This window comes from Phodopus roborovskii, unplaced genomic scaffold (assembly GCF_943737965.1).
Source record: "Phodopus roborovskii unplaced genomic scaffold, PHOROB, whole genome shotgun sequence".
Lineage (NCBI taxonomy): Eukaryota > Metazoa > Chordata > Mammalia > Rodentia > Cricetidae > Phodopus > Phodopus roborovskii.
Window position 1 is genome coordinate 23,463,319 of NW_026126549.1, and position 25,258 is coordinate 23,488,576.

Below are 25,258 nucleotides of genomic sequence, written 5' to 3' on the forward strand. Positions count from 1 at the left end.
TGAAACATATTTAGCTTCCATTAGCGTACATTTTGTTATCACATTGCCATCTCCATCGGATGTCATTCCAGAACAGCATCTGCTACAGGACATGACAAAGTACCTTTAGGTGGCGCTGTTGGGTTGAAAATATCCCAACCAACTCAAGTGTGGCTTTGCAAGCCTTCAGTTTTACAGGTTGCTCAGAAATCTCCTCATACCAGTCTACTGAGGAGGCTAATACCTGCCCTTCTCCTCTCACCCCACACACCCACAGCCTGACACCCTCCCACGGCCCACTGCTAAGCATGCTTCCCAAAGAAGCCCCCACCCCGAGAGTCTCCTCGGAGCCCTTGCTGTTCTTCCAGAGGACCTGAGTTAAGTTTCCAGTATCCACAAAGGCAGCTCACAACCATCTGTGTGTAGCTCCAGCTCCTGGGGATCTGATACCTTTTTCTGGCCCCTTCAGGCACTGGTACATACATAGCAAATACACACCACAGCCAACAACAACAACCAAACTTAGACAAATACTTTACAGCTGAAAAGTACAGCTCAGTGGAGAGCATCTGTGTAGTGTACACAAGGCCCTGGGTTCAAACCCCAGCACTGCAAATAAACAAACACAAAATACATACATAACTGTACATACATAAAATTATACTTTCCAAAATATTTTACTAAAGCATTTATTTTTTAAACAAAATATACATTAAATCTCAGATTTACAGCATATAGAAATAATTTATGATTTGCACTTTAAAATTATTAATATTGCACCCAACAGTGTAAGTCTTTGACACATATGCATTGTCAACCTTTCCCATCATTCAAAACAAAAAGGAAAGTGAAACCTGAAACTGACAAAATTACACAAATTAAATTTTCTGTAAAAAAATGAGAGAGAAAAAACATATAATTCTTCTTATTTACAAGGTAAAGTTGTAAACTTCCTGAAATTTACCTCCAGAGGATAGGCATACATTCTTTGATCATACCTAGACAATGCATTATAAAATTACAATTAAATTTCCATATCCTGTGTACAGAAGATGAACTACACATATGGTTTCCTTTTGGGAATTCACAGACTGACACGAACATTTGCAAGGGAAAAAAATAACTTACTGCAACCCATCTATATCTTCACTAGAGTAGGGAAACTGTTTTGTGGAAAATTAAAAAATGAGGAGTCCCTGAAAAAATAAAGTTACCTTTTTAAAGGATATTTTCCTTAATCACCTAATAGTTTTTCAAAATCAAAAATACTGTTCTTTTTTCCTTAGGCATAAGGCAGATGACGGAGTGAAGTTCCTAAAAGACTTTTATATAATACTTTGTAGGAAGGTGTACATACACATTTTCTTTCCAACAGATAACTGTGTAAAATTGTCCCAAACGTAACATCAGTGCCCTCTGGGCTTTTGGTTTGTTTGTTTAAACTTATCTGTTTTCAACAGGAGACCTCTCCTTCACTTTCAGGAAACATACAGGGAGAAGTTCCCCTGAAGACTCCCTAGCAGGTACATACAGGTTCCAGACATTGTGACAAACAATGTACAAAGTTCACACTGGAGAGCCAAGCAATGGAATCATTCAAGCAAATGCGTACATATAATCTCAATGTTTTAAGTAAATTTGCAAAAGTTATCCTTGGCTGAATGTGGCCACAGGCAGCACTTAAATACATTTTGTAGACCTCTGTCCATGCATCGCTCTCACCTGTTTTGAGTATAGTAGCAGCAGCAGCTTTCCCATCAATGAATATTCAAGACCTGATGACAAAGTGTGTCTGCCCGATAATGCATCCATCCAGTGGCTCATAAGTGCTAATATGCTGTTGTCTTCCAAAGGAAACCACAGCCAAATTTTCAGTAGGCACTTCGTGCTCTTTTCCAAATACTTAATTTTAATTGTGCTCTTTTCCAAATACTTAATTTTAATTGGTTCATTATTGTGCCTATTTATGGGATACCATTGATATTTCTTCCTTTTGGAACTGAAATGGGACCTAAGACCCTGGCTCTACCACCAAACCACAATGTGGCCCTGCCATGGGGTATGTGTATACCGCACAGTATTGACACCAGGGTTTGTCTATTTCTTCAATGTCACTTCTTTGTGTTGAAACCATTCAAATCCTTTTCATCTAGTATTTCAGAAATACACATTCCATTGTCATTATCCATAGTCCTTTACCAAGCAACAAATGCCAAGTTTACTTCTCTCATAGAAACAGAACTTTCTTAATACTAGTTGATAATGCCTTCAGATTTTAAAAATCAATTTTGGAAAATTAAAGTAGGGAGTCAAACCACTTGGTACTGCAGGGAGATACTAAAACATGAAATAGTAAAAATATGCAATATGTTTTTTAGCCTGGTAGTACATCAAAGCCAGAATGAAACATTGCACTTAATCATTCAATCAAGGAAACTTGTTTCAAATTTTATAACTTGGTATAAAGCAACGTGAAGCCATTAGCAAGCTCTGAAAAAGTCACTAAATCATTTTGTGTCAGGTGATAAACATTATGAAGCTTTTGTTACTGCACTTATAAATTAAGAACACTTTTTTTTAAGTGACAAAGTGGGGGTTGGTGCATCTGAGAAATCCATTGTTTGGGGCCACAGATAGGACAGTGTAATTGTAATTTTATAGTGCAGTAGTGTCCATTGAGCTGAAATGGAGAGTTTTCTAAATTCTGCTGTCCTCGATTGGATTAAGACATTCCCTTTGAATCTCAGCAGACATCATCACCTGAATAACAGCTGGTCGCTTGGCTTTGCTACCGCTTAACAGCTCAACCTTAGAAGTTTGTTGTAAAGGTTATTGTCCTCGGTAGCTTTGTGACAAATTCAGTTCGTCTGTGTGTTTTTTAAAAAAAGGTCCTGAGTCTTTCATTTGAAAAAAAAAAAAAGACATTTCCTCAGCGTTCAACTCTCTACTGTTCGTCTGTACTCAGCGGTACCTTCTGCGATGATGGCATCCAGGGGCGAGCGCTTCTTGCGGATGCTGCGGCCAGAGGAGATGAGGTCCGCATAGCCCCTCTGGTGAGAGAAGGCATAGGCCGAGCGCCTCGAAGATGCCCCCCTCCGGAACACATTCTGTGGCCGTTTCCATTGCTCTTCAGCCTTCAATCGCTTCCGATGCTTCTGGATCTGGGTAAAGGAAACCATGAAAAGAAAGGTCTGAGAGGCGGAGGACTCCTGGCCAATAGGAGCTTGACAGAAGCTAGCCCCAGCCAAGAGGCTGTACACCCCTATGCATGCATAACTGTCCCGCTCTGCAGAATAACTGGACATGGAGGACCCAGGAGGTTGGGGACTGCTTCTGTCATCCTGCAAGTAGAAATTGGAAAACTAGCCAGTGTGGTAGCCCCTGGTAATATATTGTTTATGATTTAGTAAAACCACTGGGGATAAAAATGTAAAGCCAGTCACAGCCATAGAGCCAGGCAATGGTGACACACACCTTTAATCCCACTAATGGCACATGGATTTAATTCCTGAACTCAAAAAGTGGAGGTGTCTTGGAGGTCAGCCTGTTCTACATTGCAAGTTCCAGGAAGATCAACTGCCTCACTTTTCCTAAGTTGGTGGTTCCTTTCTGTCAGCTTGACACAATCTAAAGCCATTTAAGAAGAAGTGTTAATTAGGACAATGCCTCCGTCAGATTGGCCTGTAAACAAGTCTATGGGGCATTTTCTTGACTAATAGTTGATACAGGAGGGCCCAGCCCACTGTGAGAGTTCCACTCCTGGGCAAATGATCCTACATAGTGTAAGAAAGCAGGCTGAGCAAGCCCTGGAGAAGAACCAGTGAGCGGGTTGGTTTCTGACTCCTGCTTGACCTACTGCCCTAACTTCCCTCAATGATAGACTGTGACCTAGGTATGAGTTGTAAGCTGAACTAAACCTTCTCTCCAAGACGTTGGCCACGGTACTTATCAGTGCAATAGAAAACAATAGGATAGTACTTTGTGAGTCACAGGGCAAACTGGTACGTAGGTATGTGTTGAAGACAAACCTCTACATGCTTTTCCTGCATGTTACTACATAGTGTGTGTGTGTGTGTGTGTGTGTGTGTGTGTGTGTGCATACACACGGCTATGGAGGAGATGGATATCTGGTGTCTTTCTCAATCACTTCCACCTTAATTTTTGAGGCAGGATTTCTCTTGGAACCAATTCTGGAGCTCACAGATTCGGCTACACTGGATGGCCAGTAAAGTCCTCGGAATCCTCCTGCCTTCACCTCCCCAGCTCTGGAATTACAGGTGCAGGGTGCCAGGTGAAGTTGTTTATGTGCGTGCTGCAACCAGAACTCAAGTCCTCATGCTCGCCCTGCAAGCACTTTATCAACCCAGCCCCAATCTCCCCTCTTGTTTACTGGACACTGAAAGGAGCTTACCCAACATGCACTTCTTGCCTTTCTATAGGATGCTGATTTATACAAGTGGGTGGTCCTTTCCCTACAGTAGCATCTTTCAAAAAACATGAAGCTTTTTTCCTTGCTGGGCATTAGTTCAACAAAGCATACAACCTAACTCTGACAGATGAGACCTGATAAAACTGTGCATTTAAAAGTTCCCAGGATGCTGAGGGAAAGAATGGAAGTCTCCTCTTTTCTCCTGTTTATTATCAACACATCAGATGTGATTCCAGGAATTGCCATAGCCATTTTCTAGCAAAGATGAAATTGATACTGAAGACATTCCCTCAGGAGAGTTATTAAAAAGCAACATTAAACAGCTCACCCAACTGGGCCTGAAGTCTGCTAGTCATTATGCAAGGGGAGATGACATTTTATTTTTGACACACTGTATTAAAGGAGATAATACTTTGCTTTAAATAATGTATGTGTGTGTGTGTGGTGGGGGAACCCAACCCATTTGCATGGCAAAATGTTAAGATAATTGTAAAATGGAAGGGGCAAAATATGCTACGTATGAAGGTTCACTCTCCTTCAAGAAGGAATGAAAGAGAAGTAGTAAAACGACAGAATTCTGATCCGACTTTCCATAAACTGAAAAATCTACAGGAAAGGTAGTATTGGGAAATGCTTTGATTCCTGGAAGGGACACTCAGGTAGGAGGAGAGTAGGTCTGTATCTTTATGTACCTTATCACTTTCTGATGGCCAAATGGTCATTGACAAGAAACGGATGGCAACAACAGGCAATAAACACACCGCAACGGTCAGGATGATGGTCAACCAAATATATGGCTGTCTCAGGGCGTTGGAGGCAGTACCTGGAAAGAACATGACAATGGCTCACAGAGGCATTTTCCTGCTAAGGGCATAGTCTGTCTTCCATACACTGGAGCAGACTGTATAGGGCAACATGTTATAACCAGATTTATCTCCACAAATTGCTCCAGAAATGGACATTTTTCTGCTTTCTGCTTTTGTTTTGAAGACAGCCCTCACCCCCAACTTGGAACCTTCAGGGTGCTAAGATTACAGGTGTGATCCACCAGACCCAGTCATGAATGCATAGTTTGTTGGATTTTTTGTTGTTGTTGTTTGTTTTGTTTTTTTAAAGCCAAAAAAACAAAACAAACCCAGCAAAGCCAAATAAAAAGGGTCAGTTGAGTGCTACAAGTAGATAAACAGGAACAAAAGGGGGAAGATGCTTTTGTTAATGCTGCGCCAATAAACAATGGAAAATTAGAGCTGGGATGCAATTCTCAGGTAGAGCAGATGCTGAGCAAGTGCCAGGCTCTGGGATCATTTAGCAATAGAGACCTCCCCCCAACCCCCAAAAAATGCTATAATAAATAAAACAGCATCCTAGCTGCCAGTTTTGGCTGGAAGCTCCACACAGTGTCCCAAATATTGGCAGCCCACAGTGTTTATATAGGTCATGCCATTTGATCTACTCTGAGCAGTAGAAGTGGCCCTCTGAGCCACACCAGGAAACTGAGTTGAGAACTTATTAAATTTCTCCAAGAAAACACAACTAGAAGTGGCAGCCACAAGATCAAAACCGGCTCTATGACTGGAGCCATGCTTTATGGGCAGAAGCTAGTGATTTGCGGTGTAGGCTTTTACATCAGAAGTAGCAATTCAATTTATAATATGAACAGGTGACCATATACATTTCCCCAAGAGCAAATATCTAGAGGCAAATTTATCACAATGCTTTCTGTACTTACATGAATTTACGAAATTAACTTTTCTAATTTAAACTTTTTTAAAATTAGCACACAAGGTATTGGATATCATCATGGCATTTTGGAAACAGTGTTTTAGGATCTTCCTCCCACTTGTCTCCCCACTATTATTATTAGTCTCCCAGCAGAGCCCTCACTCACGTTTTCTCTTTCATGGTCCCATGTTTCCTTTTGTCCATCTTCCACCCTCCCTTGTCACCTCTCTCCTCCTTTCTAGTTTTTAAAGTTTTACTCATATCTATGCATACGTGCGCACACACACACACACACACACACACACACACACACACACACACACACGAGCAACCTTTGTTTTTAAACTACTAGATATACATTAGATTAAAAAATACTTCATATAGGAATATTCTAAGTTAGCATTTAAAAAGTAAGGGAAAAACCCTAAAATTATGGAAACTAGCTGGGTGATGGGGGTGCACGATTTTAATCCCAGCACTCTGGAGGCAGAGGCAGATCAAGGCCACAGAGTGAGTTCCAGGACAGCCAGAACTGTTACACAGAGAAACCCTGTCTTAAAATAACCAATATTTTTTTTTATGAAAACTAACTCCATCCAGAGATGGAAAGGGTTACCATAGCAACAATCTTTTATGATCCAGCAACTAGCCATAAAGTCCCAATATTCTATTTAGAAAAAAAAGGCTATGGGTTATGGGGATCGTTTTTTTTTTTTTTTTCTTTTTTATCATAAATCCGAACTATTTGAGAGTCTCACCAAATCCAGCGCATGTCTATGTTTCTATCTGTGATATTTACATCAGTTTGGATTCTATCATTTGTCATGTTTTTAAAATATAACAGTTTTATTGATACTTTGAGCATTTCATACAATGTATTTTTTGTTTTGTTTAAATTTACTTTATATGTGCATTGGTATGAAAGTGCCAGGTCCCCTGGAACCAGAGTCACAGACAGTTGTGAGCTGCCATGTTGGTGATGGGACTTGAACCTGGGTCCTCTGGAAGAGCAGTCAGTGCTCTTAACTACTGAATCATCCCTGTAGCCCCATATAATATATTTTGATGATATTCAAACCCCACTCCTCTGACACTTTCCAGATCAAGCCACCCATTTCTTAGTCTTCCCCCCTCTTTAAATAACCCACCTATATCCTCAAGAGCGGGGCATTTACTAGAGCAAGACAGATCTGCCAGGGGTGACACCTGAAAGAAAACTCACACCCAGAAGCCATCAGCTGTCACCTAGCTCACAAACCCTTCTCCACTCCAGGCTAAAATACCCACTGGCTTGATCTGGGGGCAAGTAACCAAAGCTACTGTTAGTTCACAAGGGCAGCGATCCTGTTAGATCCAGAAGACACCATTTCCTCCCTGACCTCATGTGGGTGCTGGGAGTCTAACCCAGGGTCTCTGGAAGAGCAACCAGTGCCCTTACCTGCTGAGCCATCTCCCCAGCCCCTACTCCTGGGGCTTAAGCCATATGTTTTACACAGGTATAATTATTGCTCCCATAGCTTTGTTTATCACTCATTGAACTGTTGTTTCCACACATATATTTCCAAAGGTGGACCCAACTTCTGAGTTCTGGGTTTCCATGGCATTTCTATTTTGATGTTTGATTAGTTAATTTAATATTCTTAAGTCTTTGACCCATTTCTACCCCACCCCCTTTAAAAAAACAGTTAAAACTGTCACAGCAATGCAGTTTTTGTATAAGCAACCTTAGAGTAGAAATACCTGGTCAAAATGGATAAAAAGTTTTATACTTCGTTGTGCATTTTCAGATAGTGTTTTGGAAGGATTATACTGTTCTTTCAGTAATACATATGCACTCAGTTTTTTATAGTTATCATTATTAGGTATTATAGGAGTGGAGGAAAGGTTTTATGTAGCTGCTGCCTCCTCATCCTTTCACTTCCTCTGTGTAGCCCAGCTGGTCTGGAGCTCAATATCTAGACCAGGCCAGCCGTGAACTTGAAGCAATCTTCCTCTGTCCTTATGGGCTTGGATTACATGCACATGCCACTGTTCTCAGCAACTTAATATTTGGTTTAACTTATTATTTTTTAAATTATGTTTTATTTATTATTTTTATTTAATGCAATTTGAATTTCATTTTAATTTAATTGAAAATAGATTTTATATAATATAGTCTAATTAAGGTTTCCCCTTCCTCAATTCCTCCCAGATTCTCCTTATCTCCCCACCCACTCAGACCCACACCATTTCTTTTCTCTCTCTCATTAGAATACAAACAGGTACTTAAAGATATAGTAAAATAAAAACAAACAATCCAAAATAGGACAAAACAAACAGGAAAATAAAAGAACCACAGAAAAATCACAAGAAGCACAGACACACATTCATTCATATGTACAGAAATTTCATGTAAACACAAAACTAGAAACCATAATATATACAAAAAGAGCTGTAATGTTTTAAAACAAACAAACAAACAAAAAATAAACAACAACACCACCAAAAACAAAGCACAGATAAGGCATTGTGATACAAAGAACCTCCAAAAATGTTACTGAGTTCATTTTGTGTTGACCATCTACTGCTGGGCATAAAATTATATTTTAAAATTGTGTAAGAGCTCTGTGTGTGTGTGTGTGTGTGTATGTATGTGTGTAGCCTGCAGAGGCCAGAAGAAGACATGAATGCTGTGGAACTGGACTAAAGCAGGCAATTGGGAACCACCCAGTGTACAGTGATCGGAACTGATCTCGGGTCCTCTGCAAGAGCAGTTTGCGCTCTTAACCACCAAGCCATCTCTTTAGCCCTACCTTTTCATCTTAAAAAAAAAAAAAAAAGCTTAATTGATTTTTATGGTTATTTTCTGTACATGAGTATGTGAGTGCATGTATATGAGCATGTTGTGTGTGTGTGAGTGTGGGTGTTTGTTGTGAGTGCATATGTGCAAATATGTGAGCATGTGTATAAGTGTGTGTGTGAAGACAATTTGAAGGTGGAGGTCACAGGACACTTGTTTTGGGAGTTTGTTCTCTCCTTCCACCATGTGAGCCCCACAGAGTGCCACAGACTTGGTGGCAGGCACTGGTATTAACCTGCTGATTGATCTTAATGGCCCAAGCCTTTTAATCGTTAAGCTATCTAACTTAACAGTTGCAGAGGTATGTCTTAATATGACTTTAACTTGCTTAGACCCTTCCAAACAGCCAGCTCAGTTCAATTCCTGTTAGACTACTAATCTTTACTAGCAAAATTTTATGCTTTATGTACTTTTGAACTTGCCCAGTGATTATGTCAGAATGCAATCTAGTGATGATGATATACACTTACATTTGGGATCTGAGAGATACCAACCTGTGAACTGAAATGCAGATGGAAAGAGCACATGGATCCCCGCGCTATGGAAGTCGAACATGATGCCAAAGTACAGGGCGATGCTTCCAAAAATTGAAAAAGCATTCACAAAGGTCCAGTAGGAAGTGTCCAAGCCAATCTGTTGAGAGACCAGAGAAAAACAGAGCACTCACTTGGGGAATGCAGCAGGAAGAGAAAGGATCTAAGAATTCTGAAAATGGAATTTGGCAATTTGGGTTTGAACAGTCAGCAATCTGAAACCAAACCATCCTTGGCTCAAGCAAGACAGAGGAACTATGCTAAGATGAGGGGCAGAGAGAACATTCTTATTTTTAAAGCGACAGAGGCTAGGTACAGACATGCAGGTAACAACAGATATAGGACATGGTCAAGGGAAGCCACATACCTGGAAGTTAACCGTTATTACTAGAGCTGAGGCCACTGTGACAGCAAAGGACTGGTAGTCTGATGGCGCCTCTCCATCCTGTCCCACTGTTTGTAGGTAAGCGCCAAGCGGTATGAAGAAGAGGACCATGGATGTTAAGACGCCATGCAGCAAGCTGACAAAGAATCTCTTGTAGTTGAACAGCAAGTCCCTCTGCCCCACTATGTACAACCCAGGGAACCGGAGGCTCAGTTTGTCACTCACATCCTTAAAGAGAAAGCAAGATGAGATTGAGGCATTGTTGATCAGGTAAACATGTTGGTCTGTCACAATATGTATCTTGTATCTCACAAACAGCTGCCACTTGCACCTGTGTTTTAGGAGGGCAAAGCAGGAAGCCAGATCAGTGTTTCTGTGTGGAGAGGTCAGTCATAAAGTGCTCACTGGTATTTGATGTTTACAGAGAGTAGCTATGGGGGCTTTATCATGGCCCTAGCAAAGACAATGGATTAGTAATGTCAAAAAATATGTGGAGAGTAATTCTTAACCTCCTGAGATAATGTATTTGTATTATTACAAATGTAGAGGAAGGATACGCAAATAGAAATCGATAAATTAACCCCTAGATACTCCCCATTTATTTATTATTAATTATCCATTTCCTAAGACTTGCTTGTCAGACAAAATGTGATTTAGGAATCAAATACACCAACTTTGGAAAGTGTTAAAATTTAATTTTTAAATCAATAAGTTATTATTGTTAATTAATATCACTAAGTTAATCAACAAGTTATTGCTTTTTAAATCTAAGTTATATAAAACATGCTGGGTTGTCAGGAGTCTGAACAGTCAGATGTCTGCAAGAAACATATAAGCACTCTTGCTAATGATGAGTTACAGAAACTCTTTTCTTGACAGAACATAAAGCAGTTATTGTTGTTTGACAGGTGGACTAGGGTTGACTCAGGATGAGTAAAGCCAGAAGAATGTACTGATGTGTTTGCTGTCATCTCCCTGGCAGTGGATGGGTTTGTCCAGAGCACCCCAGCCCATGACTCCTACCTGGTCAAGCAGCCCCATGAGGAGTACAGGCAAACTGGAGTATAGCACATTGTACAGGGTGATAAACCAGTCCTCATACGCCGTCTGCAAAGGGAGGACAGAGGCTCTGTGTCATGCACAAAGACAGTTTGCAAGTCTGCTTTCTCCATGCAGCATTGTCCCTTGTCAAGTGGGGACGCTGTCCTGAAGAAAAAGCACCCCCTAGCTACTCATGTACAAAATGTGAGTTTGTCTATGCAGTGGGTAGCACCACAGACCTTTCCATAGCAACAGTCCCCTCCATCCCTTTCCTTAGAGGTGTGCATGGGAGCACTACCAGAAGGTTTTGCTAAAGGACTCTATTCTGAGGGATAGTACTAGAAAAATCAGTGTCCATTTAAAAAGATTATACTTTCAAATTATGTGTTATGTGTGTGCATTTGAGTGTAGATGAGTATAAGCACATGAGTGCAGGTGCTCACACATGCTACAGAAGGGCCTCTGGGAGGTACAGGCAGTGTGAGCCACCTGACATGGGTACTGGGAACCAAATTCTGGTGCTGTGTAAGAATGGTGTGTACTCTTAGCCTTGGGACATTTCTCCAGTCATGTTAATCAGTTATACTTCCTTGTTAGTGAATTAGAACTCTGAAACTCAACTGGAATATTGAAAACTTTTCAATAATTAAAAAATACTAAAATAAAACTAGTTCAGGAGGGCTAGCAAGGTGGCTCAGCAGGCAAAGGCCCTTGCCACAAAAGCTGGTGGCCAAGTTTGACCCCTAGAGCCCAGGTAAAGATGGAAGGAGAGAACTGACTCTGCAAAGTTGATTTGCTGACCTCTGTATGGGCACTGTGACACATGTGCACCTACATGCAGAGGTGCATTTACCATCAATCAAAAAAAATGCTTAAAGAACCAGCATTTTATTTATGCAAAAGTTCTACAGAGCAAATAGTTTTAAAGGAATAATGTTCTATTACCTGTGCTGAGTAGCCATTGAAGAAGGAGTACCAGAAATGAACTAAAGTAAACGCAAAGTTCTTGTAAAAGAAGTATCGTAGGAACTTGCACATCCTTATGTAAGACCACCGGCCATGGACCAGCAGCAACCTCTGCAGATATCTGAACTGAGCAAAAGAATAGTCACTGGACATGACAGCTTGCATTCCTTCTTGTCCACTTATTCCAACACCAATGTGGGCAGCTATGGGGCAGAGGGAAAAGAAACGGGAGGTCAGACACTGCTTTTAAGTCAAGGCTTTGAGCGACTTAAGACTTTCCACAGCAGAACAAAAACAAAAGCTCTTGCACGCCATCGCCCACAGCCAGCTCCTGATTCAGTTCAAAGTCAGAGGGACAAGTATGCTAGACCAAGCCCAGATGGGCCTCTGTAAATTCTTGTGATAGGATCTCAGGTGGGTGGTGAATTCCATTTGGATTATCTGCCCAATACATCAGCCATCTCTTCCACCCACAGGGTGAGCCCCAGGCACCCTTATGAGCCCCAGATGAGTCAGCTACATGTCTTATGGTAGACATGCAAAACCAGCCCTGTCAACCTCCATTCTCCCTTTGTTGTAAGTAGAGAAGGCAGGAAAGCAAATAGGTATACTTTCCCATACTACTGCAGTTGGTCTCATTGGGATGGCAGGCCCACAGTTTACATCCACTCATGACTTGGAAACTGAGGTGAGCTGGAGCCTAGAATTTCCTTCCCATCAGATCCCCTGGAACTAGAGTTTGTAAGCTGCCACATGAGTGCTGGGAATTGAACCCAGGTTCTCTGGAAGAACAGCCACTACTCTTAATGTTTGAGCCATCTCTCTAGGAGCACCCCCCCACACACACACACTTTAGACATTTGTGTAGTAGAGTTTGTATCCATTTTCAGCTGCCCAGATATTGATAGGCAACCACAAACGCTTCTTGATTGAGAAACTCTTCAGAGGGACCTAAAAGGTAGAAGCTCCTGTAGTGAGTGTCTTTCTTTTTAGGATCCTGGAATTAGCACTGAGTTGTGCTAGTATCTAGAAATTTACCATGTAAATGATCTTAGTGTGGAATGTATTTATTTTTTTCTGAAGGTTTCTGAGAGAGTAAGAAAGATAGACAGGCAGGCAGGCAGACTGAAAGATACTGGGCTCCCCACATAATTGTAGGTCCTGATTCCAATGTCTTTCTGAAGCCTGGCTTCTTAGTCAAGGTGAGACATCTTTCCATGGTTTTATCTGTTTAAACTGATTTTATTCTGAGATTTTTGTCTCATGTGCTCATATGCTAGTCTCAAACTCTCTATGTCTCTATGTAGTGTGTGACTCCCTCACCTGGTGGCGTTCCATCCTACAGTGCCAGGGTTATGTGGTGCTGTGGGTGTCACCCAGGGCTTTGTGCACGACAGGCAAGGGTTCTACAAACTGACCTACATTTCTCAACTCCTTTATATCCTTTTTAATGAGTTTTATTTTTACCAAGACAGCTTTGTCTTCTAATATTCCTAATCAAAATAATTTTAGCTAATGCCTCAATTTTCAAAGGCCCACTGTGGCTTTAACAAACACACACACACACACACACACACACACACACACACACACACACACACACACACACCAAGCTAGATAATCTGGAATTTTGTTCAGGTCTAAAAAGTTAATGTAAACAGTGACAGTGAAGTCTCTTAGAGAAAATATGTTGGAGGACACACCATCACTCCAACCTCAAGAAGTGACTTCACATTCTACAGTTTCCAAACAGAAGTTTCAAAAATCTGGCCCCAATTTTAAACCCAAAGTATGAAAAATTTAAAACATAACTGAAGGAAATTGTCCAGGCCTATGTTTTCAATTATACTTTGTAGCTCTGAGAGAAAGAAGGGGAGAGGAGGGTATGGGAGGGCATGGGAGGGAAGGAAGAAAAACTGATCTCATTCAGTGATTTACAACCCTTTTCAAAACACACAAATAGTGCGTACAAAGTTGTAGTTGCCAAAATGCTTTCCTCCCAATCCATGGCCTCCTTTGTCTCTGACCAAGCAACAGAGAGAAATGTTGAGATTTCTAGTGGGCTGCCAAGACCCAAGGAAGAGGTACTCCCTCTTAGGCCCTGGCCTCTAGTCCTTCAACTTTTCCATGGAGCAGCGTGTGAAAACGAACACTTATACAGCTCACAGGGTAACTGAGGACGAATGAATTCTAAGGCAAACACTGTTTCCCCCTAAAATCCAAACACAGAACCTAGTACTGTTGTTTTGCTAAAAAAAAAAAAAAAAAAAAAAAAAAAAAAATGTCATCACATTGCCTTGCAAACAATTTATGTTCATTCCCGTAAATCAGTGCTGTGCGCAGCCTTGGTCAGAGATAATTTTGGTTTTGTTTTGCAGTGGGAAGCTGTTGGTGCAGACACTCAAAACTGGCCACAGAGGTGAGAAAAAGTGGCCATTGAATGCCCAGTTCTAAGCGGGACATCTATATTGGGACATCTATTGTGAGACCCTCAAGAAACATGATGGGAAGATGAGGGAGGAAGAATGCCAGAGCTGGAGGATGGGCAGGAGTTCTGTGAAATGCTGCCTTCAAGATACAACATGGCTGTTACATGCATGGACTCACAGCAGGCATGGCCACCTGCATAAGACCTGTACAAGATGAGGGCAGTCAGTAATTCCAGTATGGGTGGGGGAGGAACTGGTAGGGTCTTACCTCTATCCAAGCTGGCTGGTTGATGGCTGATGGGAGTTGGGGAGTAACTTTTCTTCAGGGGTGTTGCTAGCACCTCAGTTTCCATGAAATCCCAAATGCAGTCTAACAACTCACCACCAAACACACCTTCATAATTCCTCTAAACTGATTACTTCCTAAGGCTTCCTGCCTTTATTTCATCTCTCATAATTGATGTGTAATCTCTCTCATAATTGATGTGTAATCTCAGAGTCTAAGGCCAAGAGGGGGCAGCACTCATTCAGCTTGTGTGAGACACTTTCAAGCACAAGACAGAGAAAGCGCAGCCTCTGACAGAGCAAGTGGAATTTTTGCTAGAAGCAAAAGCATGGTGGCATTTTCTCCATTTCTATGAGAGTGCAGGAAACATATTAGCCAATGGTTGGATTACTTTTAATACCTGAGTTCCACTCTACACCTTTCCACATAGTATTCTTTTAACAAGTTATCACCATTCCAAGTGTTTGTGCGCGAGTTCGTGAACATGTGTCCCCGCAAGTGTGAATGCATGCGAATGTTTGTGGTTTTTTTTTTTTTTTTTTTTTTTATGTGTGAAGGTCAGACTTTCACTGTAGGTTTTAGAGCCTGAATTCAGGTCATTAGCCTTGGCCCTAAGCACCCTTTTATGCTGAACCTTCTTGCTGGCCCAGTGTAGATTGTTCTGCTTAGATATTTTATTAATTAGCATACACAGCATTTGGTTCTATTATGGCATTTTCAAACAAAATGTGTTTCTGTTGGTTCTCTCCCTACTCATCTTCTTTCCTATTCCCCTAACTGCTACCCCCCCCCGTACCCTCCTTCCTGCCCTCATAGCCTCCATTCTATTTAAGATCCCCTCCACTGTCCTCAACACCTCCTCCCCAGCCTTTCTGATGACCTTCTTTCTAACATCATAGCCTAACCTACACAAAGCATTACATGCATGCATATGAACATTGTAAGCTGGAATCTGCATATGAGAGAGAACATGGGATTTTTATCTTTCTGTATACACTGTTCTTGATACAGCAGAAAACTTTTACATAACACCACACATACACACACACACTCACGCACGCACACTCACATATGTACCCATTTAACATATAATAATGTTAATAAAAATTTTCAAACTTGGGCTACCCAGATGTATTAGTGGGCTAAGGGTGATTGCTGCCAGGACTGATGACCCGAATTCAATCCCCAGGACCTACATGGAAAAAGGAGAGAACTTACTCCTGAAAGTTGTTCTGTGACCTCCATATGTATGTTACTGCCCATGCTCACACATATACACATGTGCATACACACACACCCATACACACACACACATACATGCATGCACACACATACTAAATAAATAAATGAAAATTTTAAAGTAACTTCAGAAAAATGGGCTTGCATGAGGATTATCTATGTTCCCTTACTTTGCACTCTCGAAGGCAGATGGCAAACCCAAGAAAAATTTTGAAGCCTCCATCATGAATAAAATGACAAGTTTGAAAGCCCCCCCCTTCCAGGACATCAAGGGGTCTACCTCATAACTGAATAGAACTCACGTTTGAGTTACTCTTTTGACACAGGTAGTTACAGTCATGTCAGGGTACATGATGGGAAAATAATTCAAAGCTGGCCATAAAGGAAGGAGAAATCCAACTCAGAACATCTGGGTGACATCTGGGTGGTGGGCTGGGCAGAGCAGATAGCAGAGGGAATGAAACTAGCAGTGGCAACAGACAGGCGCATTGGTAAAAAGCAAGAAGACATACGTCATACAGACGGCTCCTGCTGAAGAAGACAGGGTTGGGAGCCTCAGCACAAACCAAGGAGGGAAGGAGGAGACTCTGAGGAAAGAAAGAGATAGACTTGTGAGTCATAAACAGGCTGAATTAATTCTGGTCCTATGTGATGCACTTAAGTTCCCCAGCACAACATTAAGAAAAAAGTCATGTGTGTGTATAGTCATGTAATGATTCACCTTAGTGAAAGTGTGAGAGGACAGAGAGGATACTTTCATTATTTCAGACGAGAAAATGGGCCTGAGCCAAAGCCCCAGCTGATGCAGAAGTTTGGTAGTAAGAAGAGAAGCAATACTCAGCTCAAGACAGCTTGGGTGTTTTCATAACCTTTTAGAAGCAGAGAATCTGTAATTTAAAATCTAAAATGCTCCAGTGTGTGAAAACAACTGAACACCATGTAAAAAAAGTGAAATCCATGCAAATTTTTTCCAAAATGGAATATCTCCAAAATCCAAAACACTTTTGCTAAAAGATAATCTACTCATGGTTATCTAATAGGTAGAAAAAAAAAAAAAAAAAAAAACCAGGCTTCCAGGATTGGAGACACAGGTGAGGACCAGAGGGTCTGGTCTTTCCGCTCTAACACCACTGTAACGGTATCTCTTTATCACAGTCCTTCAGCGGCGAGTAGCTAGTAGGACTCTCCAACTGGAGAAAAGACTGTGGTAGGGGGAGCGAGACCATGAGATTGTGGTAGAATGTTTTCTTCAGGACTTAGAAAGAATAACATCCTCAAAAAGGAACACTAGAGAGAGTTAACAGTTCTTGCTGAGTGCAGCAAAATCTCTTGCAGAATTTATTACATATCAAGGGCTTTTATTGCATTAAGAAAAAAAATCAATTTTATTTGCAGAGCTCCTAAATTTTTAATCAGGATAGAAACAACAGTTAAAAATATTAAGCCTTTTTGATAAGTCCTTAAAAATACAGGAAATGAGCCATCCTGAAAGGGGGAAAAAAATAGGCCACATAAGGAAACGATGATTTTCCCAGCTACTGCTCCTCTCCTACTTGACATTTATTGAGTCCCATGCCTGCTGGACATACTGCAGGCTTCTTGAGGGTAGGTCAAGGCAGGGCATGGCTAAATGCCTTCATGGACGCCTGCCTTACAAAAGAAACAATTCCTCACATTCCTACCACTTCTGTCCTGCAAGGTGGGTGCCACACAACTCACTTTTGATCATGTTCACGTCATTGGCCCCATCTCCGATGGCCAGCGTGATGGCCTTCTTGTACCTCTTCACCAGATCTACCACCATGGCCTTCTGCTTGGGGGTGACACGGCAGCAGATAACAGCGCTGCACTCGCAGGCCAAGTCCACAAAGTTCTTCTGCCTCCGTTCCTTCTTCTCTTCCAGCCTTCTCCTGCTCTGCGTCCGAATCCGTCGCTCTTCCTCTGTCCTTGGGAACTTCAGCTTTAGGATCTTACTTCTCTTGGACTTTTTCTCTAGAAGGATTTCATTCTGTGACATCAGAGGGAGACAAACATCACCCATCCCTTTAGTGTTGACACCAAGAGTACCGGCTCCCAAGACTTGAGTCATGGGAAGCAAAGTTCATGCGTTTCAACACTGATTATTTAGCTCTGATTAAAAACAAAACAAAACAAAACAAAAAGACGTACAATATGCATATAGGAAATACATGTATCTTTAAGGGGAAAGTGGAAATTCTCACTTGTGGAAATAATTTCACCACTTTGCTCTAATCCCTTTTAGCTATCCTCTAACATTAAAACTAACACTTAGAAAAGCCTGTTTTTATGGGCTGAGAGACTTTTAGATTGGTAGGCAATTAATATGCAAAGCCATCAAGAATGGCTCCAGGAGACTTGTTTGAGTGACAGATGAAGACTCACAACTGATACACACCAACCAAGAGCCAGTGATGATTAAGGCGCGGTTTTCTCCAGGCGGAAAAAAAGGTTCATATGCAGGGGGTACAAACTTGGAAGACACTCCACCTCTGTTTCTCTGATTCTCCATCCTTGTGTGAAGAAGGGAGCTACAGGAGAATAAATTGAAGCATTTAAAACTCATCACTATAAAAGGCTCTAGATTGTAACTTTTCTTTTTTTCAGACAGGGTCTCACTATGTATCCCTGACAGGCCTGGAACTTGCTATGTAGACCAATCCCCCTGCCTCTGACTCCCAAATGCTGGATTAAAGGTGTACATTACCATGCCTCGCTCTAGACTTTAATTTTGGCATCACTTTAAAAATCATGTTGCAAAAGTACCCAGCATGGCATTTTATCACACTGCTGAGTGTGTTGTTCAGTAGTGTCGAATCTATTCACATTGTCGTGGGGTCAGCCTGTCTTGTGATGCTCACTTGTTTTTGTGACTGGCTTGCATCACTGATATCTTCAGGTTCACCAGTACTATACAATATGTCATATTATTTCCTTTCCAAGGATGAGTGATATTCCATTGTACGGATATGTTTACTTTTGTTTATCCAACTTGTTCCATAATGGACACGTGGGTCTCTTTTGCCTCTTGATTATTAGGAACAATGCTATATACAGGTGCTTGGGCATATATGTTTTTAATTCTTCTGAATAGAAACCCAGGGTAGGACTATTGAACAATATGAAAATTCTATTTTTAGTTCTCTTAAGAAGACCCATATGGTGGCCCTATGCTTTTCACACCACTGACATGCATCAGTGTTCTGGTCCCCCTCACAGTCTCATGAGAACTTGGCAGCCACACACATTTAATCCCACTGCTCCTGGACAGGTGGGCAAAGATGTCTGCTCTAAAAGCCTGAAATTGGTGGCCCAGGACCCATGGAGCAGTGGAAGGAGAGAACTGATCTGCCCAGTTGTCCTCTGACATCCACATGTGTGCCATGGCATGCGCATGCATAGGGATGATAATAATTAATTAGATAAAAGACTTAGAGGATTGGGTATGTATTAACTTCCTTTCACATCAATTTAATTCTCACTTTTAAGTTCTAAAATGAGAGAGTATAGGTCATGAAAAGACCTGAGCAGGGCATGAAGTTGCCTATTCAGACTATTTGATAGGAACCATCATTTCAAAGAACCATTTTGAAAGATGGCTCATCACTCCATCAATGGAAAGTTGGCTTCGAGAAATGTTTATAAAATTTGGTTGTTTGGATAAACTTTGTTGTTTAGTTTGGCTTAGGCCCAATCTGACACTTCCAAAAGAGCAACTGGAAAATTATTCAGCCCCGTCTCCTCCCCGTGTATAAAAAGTAAATAAAACCATATGGTACGTAAACCAAATTGCTTGCAATTAAAAACTACTTAAGGAAACATGCTTACTGGTATTTTAAAAAGTTGCCAATTCAAAGAAGCATGGTTTATGTGCTTTTATTCAAGCAGAAGTGATTTATAACATATGGCCACTAACTTTGTCTAACTTAGCAAACTGCCTAACACACTGGAATAGCTTACAGAGTTGACTGTCTGCATTGGAAAGGCCCATCAACCCCCTCCTGTGTGAGGACACACAGCAGATGTGTATGAACAGCTTAATTTGCCTTTGTGCTACTAGACAAGACTGTGATTAAAAAGCTTGAGGAATAAATGGAATGATTAAGTCGGCAGTAAACGCGTCACAGGAAGCCTGTAGCTTGTAACAAGACTGTACCTTTCCATTACTTGTTTCTAGGCCTGCCAGAACTGATTAGGGACTAATGAATGTTCCAGCACAAGCCAAGGCTTGAAATAACAGGTGCACTCTCCTTAGAGACTACCAATAAATGGCCTACCTACGTGACATAACTCACCAACACTTTCATTGTGGGACAACTTTTATTTTCTCTCTTATGTCTCTTTCAAAAGATGAAGTTTCCAGAAAAGGACATAAAATAATTCATATTAATTTGCTGGTAATGGGGCTGCAGATGTGGGTCAGTGAGTAGGGATTGCCATATGGACATGAAGACCCGAGTTTGAATGCCCAGCACCCATGCAGACAGCTGGGTATGGCTGCATTGCATACTCCTGTACTCCCAGTGCTGGCTCACTTTTTCCCAGTATTCAAACAGGAGATTTCCTAAGGGATAAAGAAAAATGGCTCCTTAGAGCTCTTGGATCCCCTAAGACTGAAGTCTGTTCAAAATGAGCTGAATCATGATAACATGGGAATATCTATTTCATTTGAGCATGAAAAAGAGACCCAAGTACACAATCTAGCTCCATTTTCTACATCTAGTCTTGACTTTGCTAAAAATAACAACAACAACAACAACAAAAACCAAGCTACTATATCCTCTCACACTGCAGGCTCAGTACTTACCTGTATCTTCCCATAGTGCGTACTACTTACATCCACCCATAGTGTGTACTTACTTTATGTCCTCCCCATAACAGATAGTAGTGTCTTCTGTCAGAAGTTCACAGGCAAAACCTATGTTTTCAGCAGTTTCTACAACAAATTAAAATTAAGCCAACTGTTATTTCCACTTATCTGAACCATGTTGAGTATCCCTTATCTGAAATGCTTAGGACCAGAAGTGTTTGTGATTTGAGACTCTGGAGTGTACCGTACACGTGTTATCTAGAGGATGGAATGTAAGTCTAAACATGAAGTCACTTGTACACACACAGCTTGAGGGCAATTTTATACAAATCACTTATACAACTTTATACAAATCACATGTGTTTTGACCATGACCTATGTATCAAGAGGTCAGGTGACAACATATTAGAACTCAAAGACTTCCAGATTTTAAGTACTTGAGGGATTCCTTGATGACATTTTTAAGTCATAATTCTAGCCACATTCAACCAAAAACACTGTTTTTCAGTAGCAATGTATAGAAACTACATAAAAAAGAAAAATATTTTCCTGTAATGAAATAAGTTAGAGTCAAAGTCTAGCTTGAAGCACTCTTAATAATCAAGTGTAGTACCGTGTCATCAAGCTCAGAAGTTGGTTACATAATGAATCAATGTCCATTAAAACACTAAACACTCAGATTCGGTGGCTTAATTACATGGTAAAAGGGTGGGCAAGGATGACTGATTCCATGAACACTCACATCGGGCTGCTACTAAAGACCCCTTTCCTTCTTTCCATTAGCATCTATTTGGTGTTTGTCAAAGGCCTGGCCTGTGCTTATCTTGGGAAGAGTGTTGGAGCAAGAGACAATAATTTCCTGAGGAAGGCTTGGAGGATGAGACATCAACTCCAATGATGACTAGTTCAGTTCTCCGTTTAAACACCAAACAATTTTCCAGCAAATAAAATGTTTGTTATTAATTTTCAAGACATGAAATAGGCAGGGAAACCAATACTGCTGTATTAACTTGTGTATTGTTTTAGTCTATGTTCAACAAATGGCAGAGTGCTGGAGAGAAAGGAGGGACAGGGGCATGGACCTTCCAGGACAGCAGCTCACTTCTGGCTGGAGAGATAAGACAAAACCAGGCTTAAGTCCTAAGAAGCAAGCTCTGCTGCTGAGGGAGTTCAGAGTCCTGGCCTGTGTGGGCTGGATAAGGAGGAGAGGTCCTAAGAGGAGGGAGCACCTCCATTCCCACAGGGCGGGAAGCCTATGAAGATCATCTTAGGCAAAAGAATAGCAGCTATAAATATTGCCACCTAGCCCATACACCCCCCCCCCCACATGGTGGATTACCTTTTTTGTCTCCTGTTAGTACCCAGATCTTAATGTCAGCTTTTGCAAGTTTTGAGATGGTTTCTGGAACTCCATCCTGTAGCTTGTCTTCAATAGCAGTAGCTCCCAAGAGCTGAAATAGATATTAAAAATAATAGCATGTAAGAAGTGTCTTTAACTGCAGCTTTCCTGTTTCTAAAGAAGAAGAAGAGTAATCATGCAAAGCTGACCAGTGCTCTGATGATGATCGTACTACCACTATCAAAAGTCGGGACATTGCACACTTGACTCAAACCAAAGCATTCAAAACTGCTTCAGCAGGATTTAATTTACCGAGGCAGAAAGGCCAAGTACAGACCCAGGGTGTGGGGCCTCATCCTAAAAACTCTAGCACTAAAGAGACAGAGGTAGAGCACTCACTCTTAAGTTAGAGGCTAGCCTGGGCTACATGGTGAGTTCCTCCCTCTCTCAAAACAGAAAAGTACAAGCACAAAGAGATACTAAAGATCCATGTTCATTGTGTTGGGGGCTGTGTGAATGAACATCTGTTTCTCAAGTTAACGGTGGTACTACCCTTTGGTTGACTATTTCCCACTAATATAAATTTAAGAAAACCATGTATGACTTTCAAAACATTTTAATTATTTTGATAAAAGCTTTACTACAACTTTAATTAAATGGCTTTAGTAATTCCCTCAATGAAATCACTAAAACACTAGAGGGTTTTTTGCTTATTTTTGCTTTGTTTTGTTTTATTTTGTTGTGTTTGCCATTTAGTGGGAAATGAAATTTCTGCATTGCTATGAGTTCAAGACCAACCTGAGTATTAGGCCAGCCAAGCCAGTAGCAAAAAACAGAAAGAAAGGTGTTTTCTCTTTTGGCTTTCGTTCTGTGATACCAAATTTTATTCTGTTTGCTGAACAAGAAAAATTCAAATGATATACTGTTTGTAGCAACTGTACCCATCAAAGAGTTATCTCTAAACCATGATATCAATGATATGACAAAATACAAATTTAAATTTGTTTGGAACGTCAAAGAGAAAGTTATCAGCGCTGAACTCACAATCAAGTCCTTCTCAATCTCTTCATACACTTTATCCAAAGCTTCATCCCGGTTGGTTGAGGCTACGCTGGCAGCCATAAACTTCTTATTCCACTCTGCAAATTCTTTTTCTCCAATTTCCTTGTAGCACAGGCACAGGGTTCTGAGAGTTTCACTAGCAAAGATCTGTTTTATTTACAAGACAAAAATCCACCTTTCAAAAATTTCATTCTTAAAATTACATTTATACCGTGTGCATGAGTTTGTGTGTGTGTGTGTGTGTGTCTATCTCTCTGTGTATATGTCTCTAAATCTGTTTGTGTATGTCTGTGTATGCGTGTGTATGTCTCTCCCTATGTGTCTGTGTGTCTCTCTGTGTGTGTGTTTCTATTTGTGTGTGTGTGTGTCTGTGTGAGTATGTCTCTATATGTATGTGTGTTTGTGTGTGCATGTGTGTGTGCCTCTGTGTGTGTGTATGTGGGTCTCTCTGTGTGTCTTTGTGTGTGTGCATATGTATGTCTCTATCTGTTTGTGTGTCTGTCTGTGTGTGTATCTCTGTGTGTCTGAGTGTGTGTGTGCATATGTATGTCTCTATTTGTGTGTGTCTGTGTGTGTGCATATGTATGACTATCTGTATGTGTGTGCATGTGTATGTCTATCTCTCTGTGTGTGTGCATGTGTGTATGTGTCTCTCTGTGTATGTGTGTGCATGTGTGTGTCTGTGTGTGTGCGCATGTGTGTGCATATGTGTGCACGAGTTACAGCAAAGGCATCAGAGCTCAGTGATCCAATGCTTTGCTTCATTACTGTGACATAGAGAAAATGCTTTCTTTCCTTCACTCTATATCTAGAATTTGATAAAAACTCTTGGCAACCACAAAGACATTAAGTCTACAGCTAAAGGCAGTTGGCTCCTTGCACAAAGTCCCTGGGAGAGTCATGAGCCATTATTGAATCAGCCCTGAAGACTTGGATGCTAAGAAATGGTTTCACCATCATTTTCTAGGATACTGGCAGCATGAGTGAAGCCATCACCCATCATGTTCCTACTTTGGTGTTCCCAGTCCATGACACCAAAGCAAGGGGAGGGCTAATTAACAGTGAACACAGCTATCACATGGCTGGAGAGACAGTCCCAGAAGGCAAGAGGGGAGGCTCTAGCAGAAAGAGCAAGAGTTAGACTTACATCCAGGGCATCCTGTGTTTCTTGCTTCATGGGATTCATCTGATGGAGCCGTTCGTAAATGACGGTGTCGGCGCCTTTACAGTATAGCCTAATACTACCTTCAGGGGTTCTCACTGGTAGCAAGGGAAGGAAAGCAACAATAAAGTTAGATTGATATGTACATATATGCATATACAGGTATATATCAACTACATTGATCACTTGACCTAGTGTGCCCTCAATAAAGTTGGCAAGCTGCTAACTACATTGAATACAGCAGTGAAATATAGAAACATTCACCCAAGATCAGCTCAGTTTTCTATGCACTTACAGGCTCCATGTGCAATGTCTTCCACAGAATTTTCCTTGTCCACACTAACTGATAGGAATCGTCCCTACCTGTCTTCGAGCTCATACCATTTACTGCCTCTAACAAAGGCTCCTGTGACCACTGTCTTATATTGTTTGACCTGTACAACAATAGAATCAGAGAGTATGCTCCATTGCTAAGTTCTTTGAGGTAGGTATAAGGAATAATTATCAGTCCATATTGGTGAGGCACCCAGAAAGCACTAAGTAAAATATAACTCCAATTGTTAAAACTTGAGCACCATGATGGAATACATCTCAGCCAAGCAACCATTATCATCTATGAGATAAAACTTCAGGTGACTTTGGAGGGTGACCTTCTGAGAACAGTACAGTATCACTACATAACTTCTCCCCCACCCCAACATTAAGATTAATGGACAGCAGACAAACCCAAAATAGGGACATTCTATAGCAAAACTGGCCTTTGCTTTTTAAAAATGCCAATATATGAAAGGTCCAGGAAAGGATGAAAAACTGTTTTGTTTTTCTTTTCTTTTCTTTTAAAAATCATGATTATCTAATTCAATGTTTGATCTCTGAGCTCAAGACTCATACAAATGGTCGGAGGAAGATGGAAGATGGAAACAAAGAGGAGGGGACCAGAACACAAGATAGTTCCTGATAAGATCTGAAAATGTCTGCATGTCACCGCTAGAGAGTGCAGGCACAAGTTTCTAATTCTG

General features: G+C 41.1%; 1 protein-coding gene across 1 annotated transcript in view; it reads right to left on the reverse strand.

Moving 5' to 3' along the window:
• Positions 1-652: 652 nt before the first annotated feature.
• The window catches only part of Atp8b1 (ATPase phospholipid transporting 8B1), a 115,937-nt gene continuing 91,331 nt past the window's right edge, over positions 653-25,258 (reverse strand). The window contains exons 17-28 of the mRNA XM_051200728.1: positions 24,225-24,337; positions 23,060-23,224; positions 22,016-22,127; positions 20,727-20,802; positions 18,265-18,397; positions 17,568-17,856; positions 11,874-12,097; positions 10,911-10,994; positions 9,870-10,115; positions 9,464-9,602; positions 5,101-5,231; positions 653-3,140 (exon numbers count right to left, since the gene is read on the reverse strand). Of these exons, the coding sequence (XP_051056685.1) occupies positions 2,916-3,140; positions 5,101-5,231; positions 9,464-9,602; positions 9,870-10,115; positions 10,911-10,994; positions 11,874-12,097; positions 17,568-17,856; positions 18,265-18,397; positions 20,727-20,802; positions 22,016-22,127; positions 23,060-23,224; positions 24,225-24,337 (1,937 nt within the window). The 3' untranslated portion in view covers positions 653-2,915. The remainder of the gene's footprint in view (positions 3,141-5,100; positions 5,232-9,463; positions 9,603-9,869; positions 10,116-10,910; positions 10,995-11,873; positions 12,098-17,567; positions 17,857-18,264; positions 18,398-20,726; positions 20,803-22,015; positions 22,128-23,059; positions 23,225-24,224; positions 24,338-25,258) is intronic.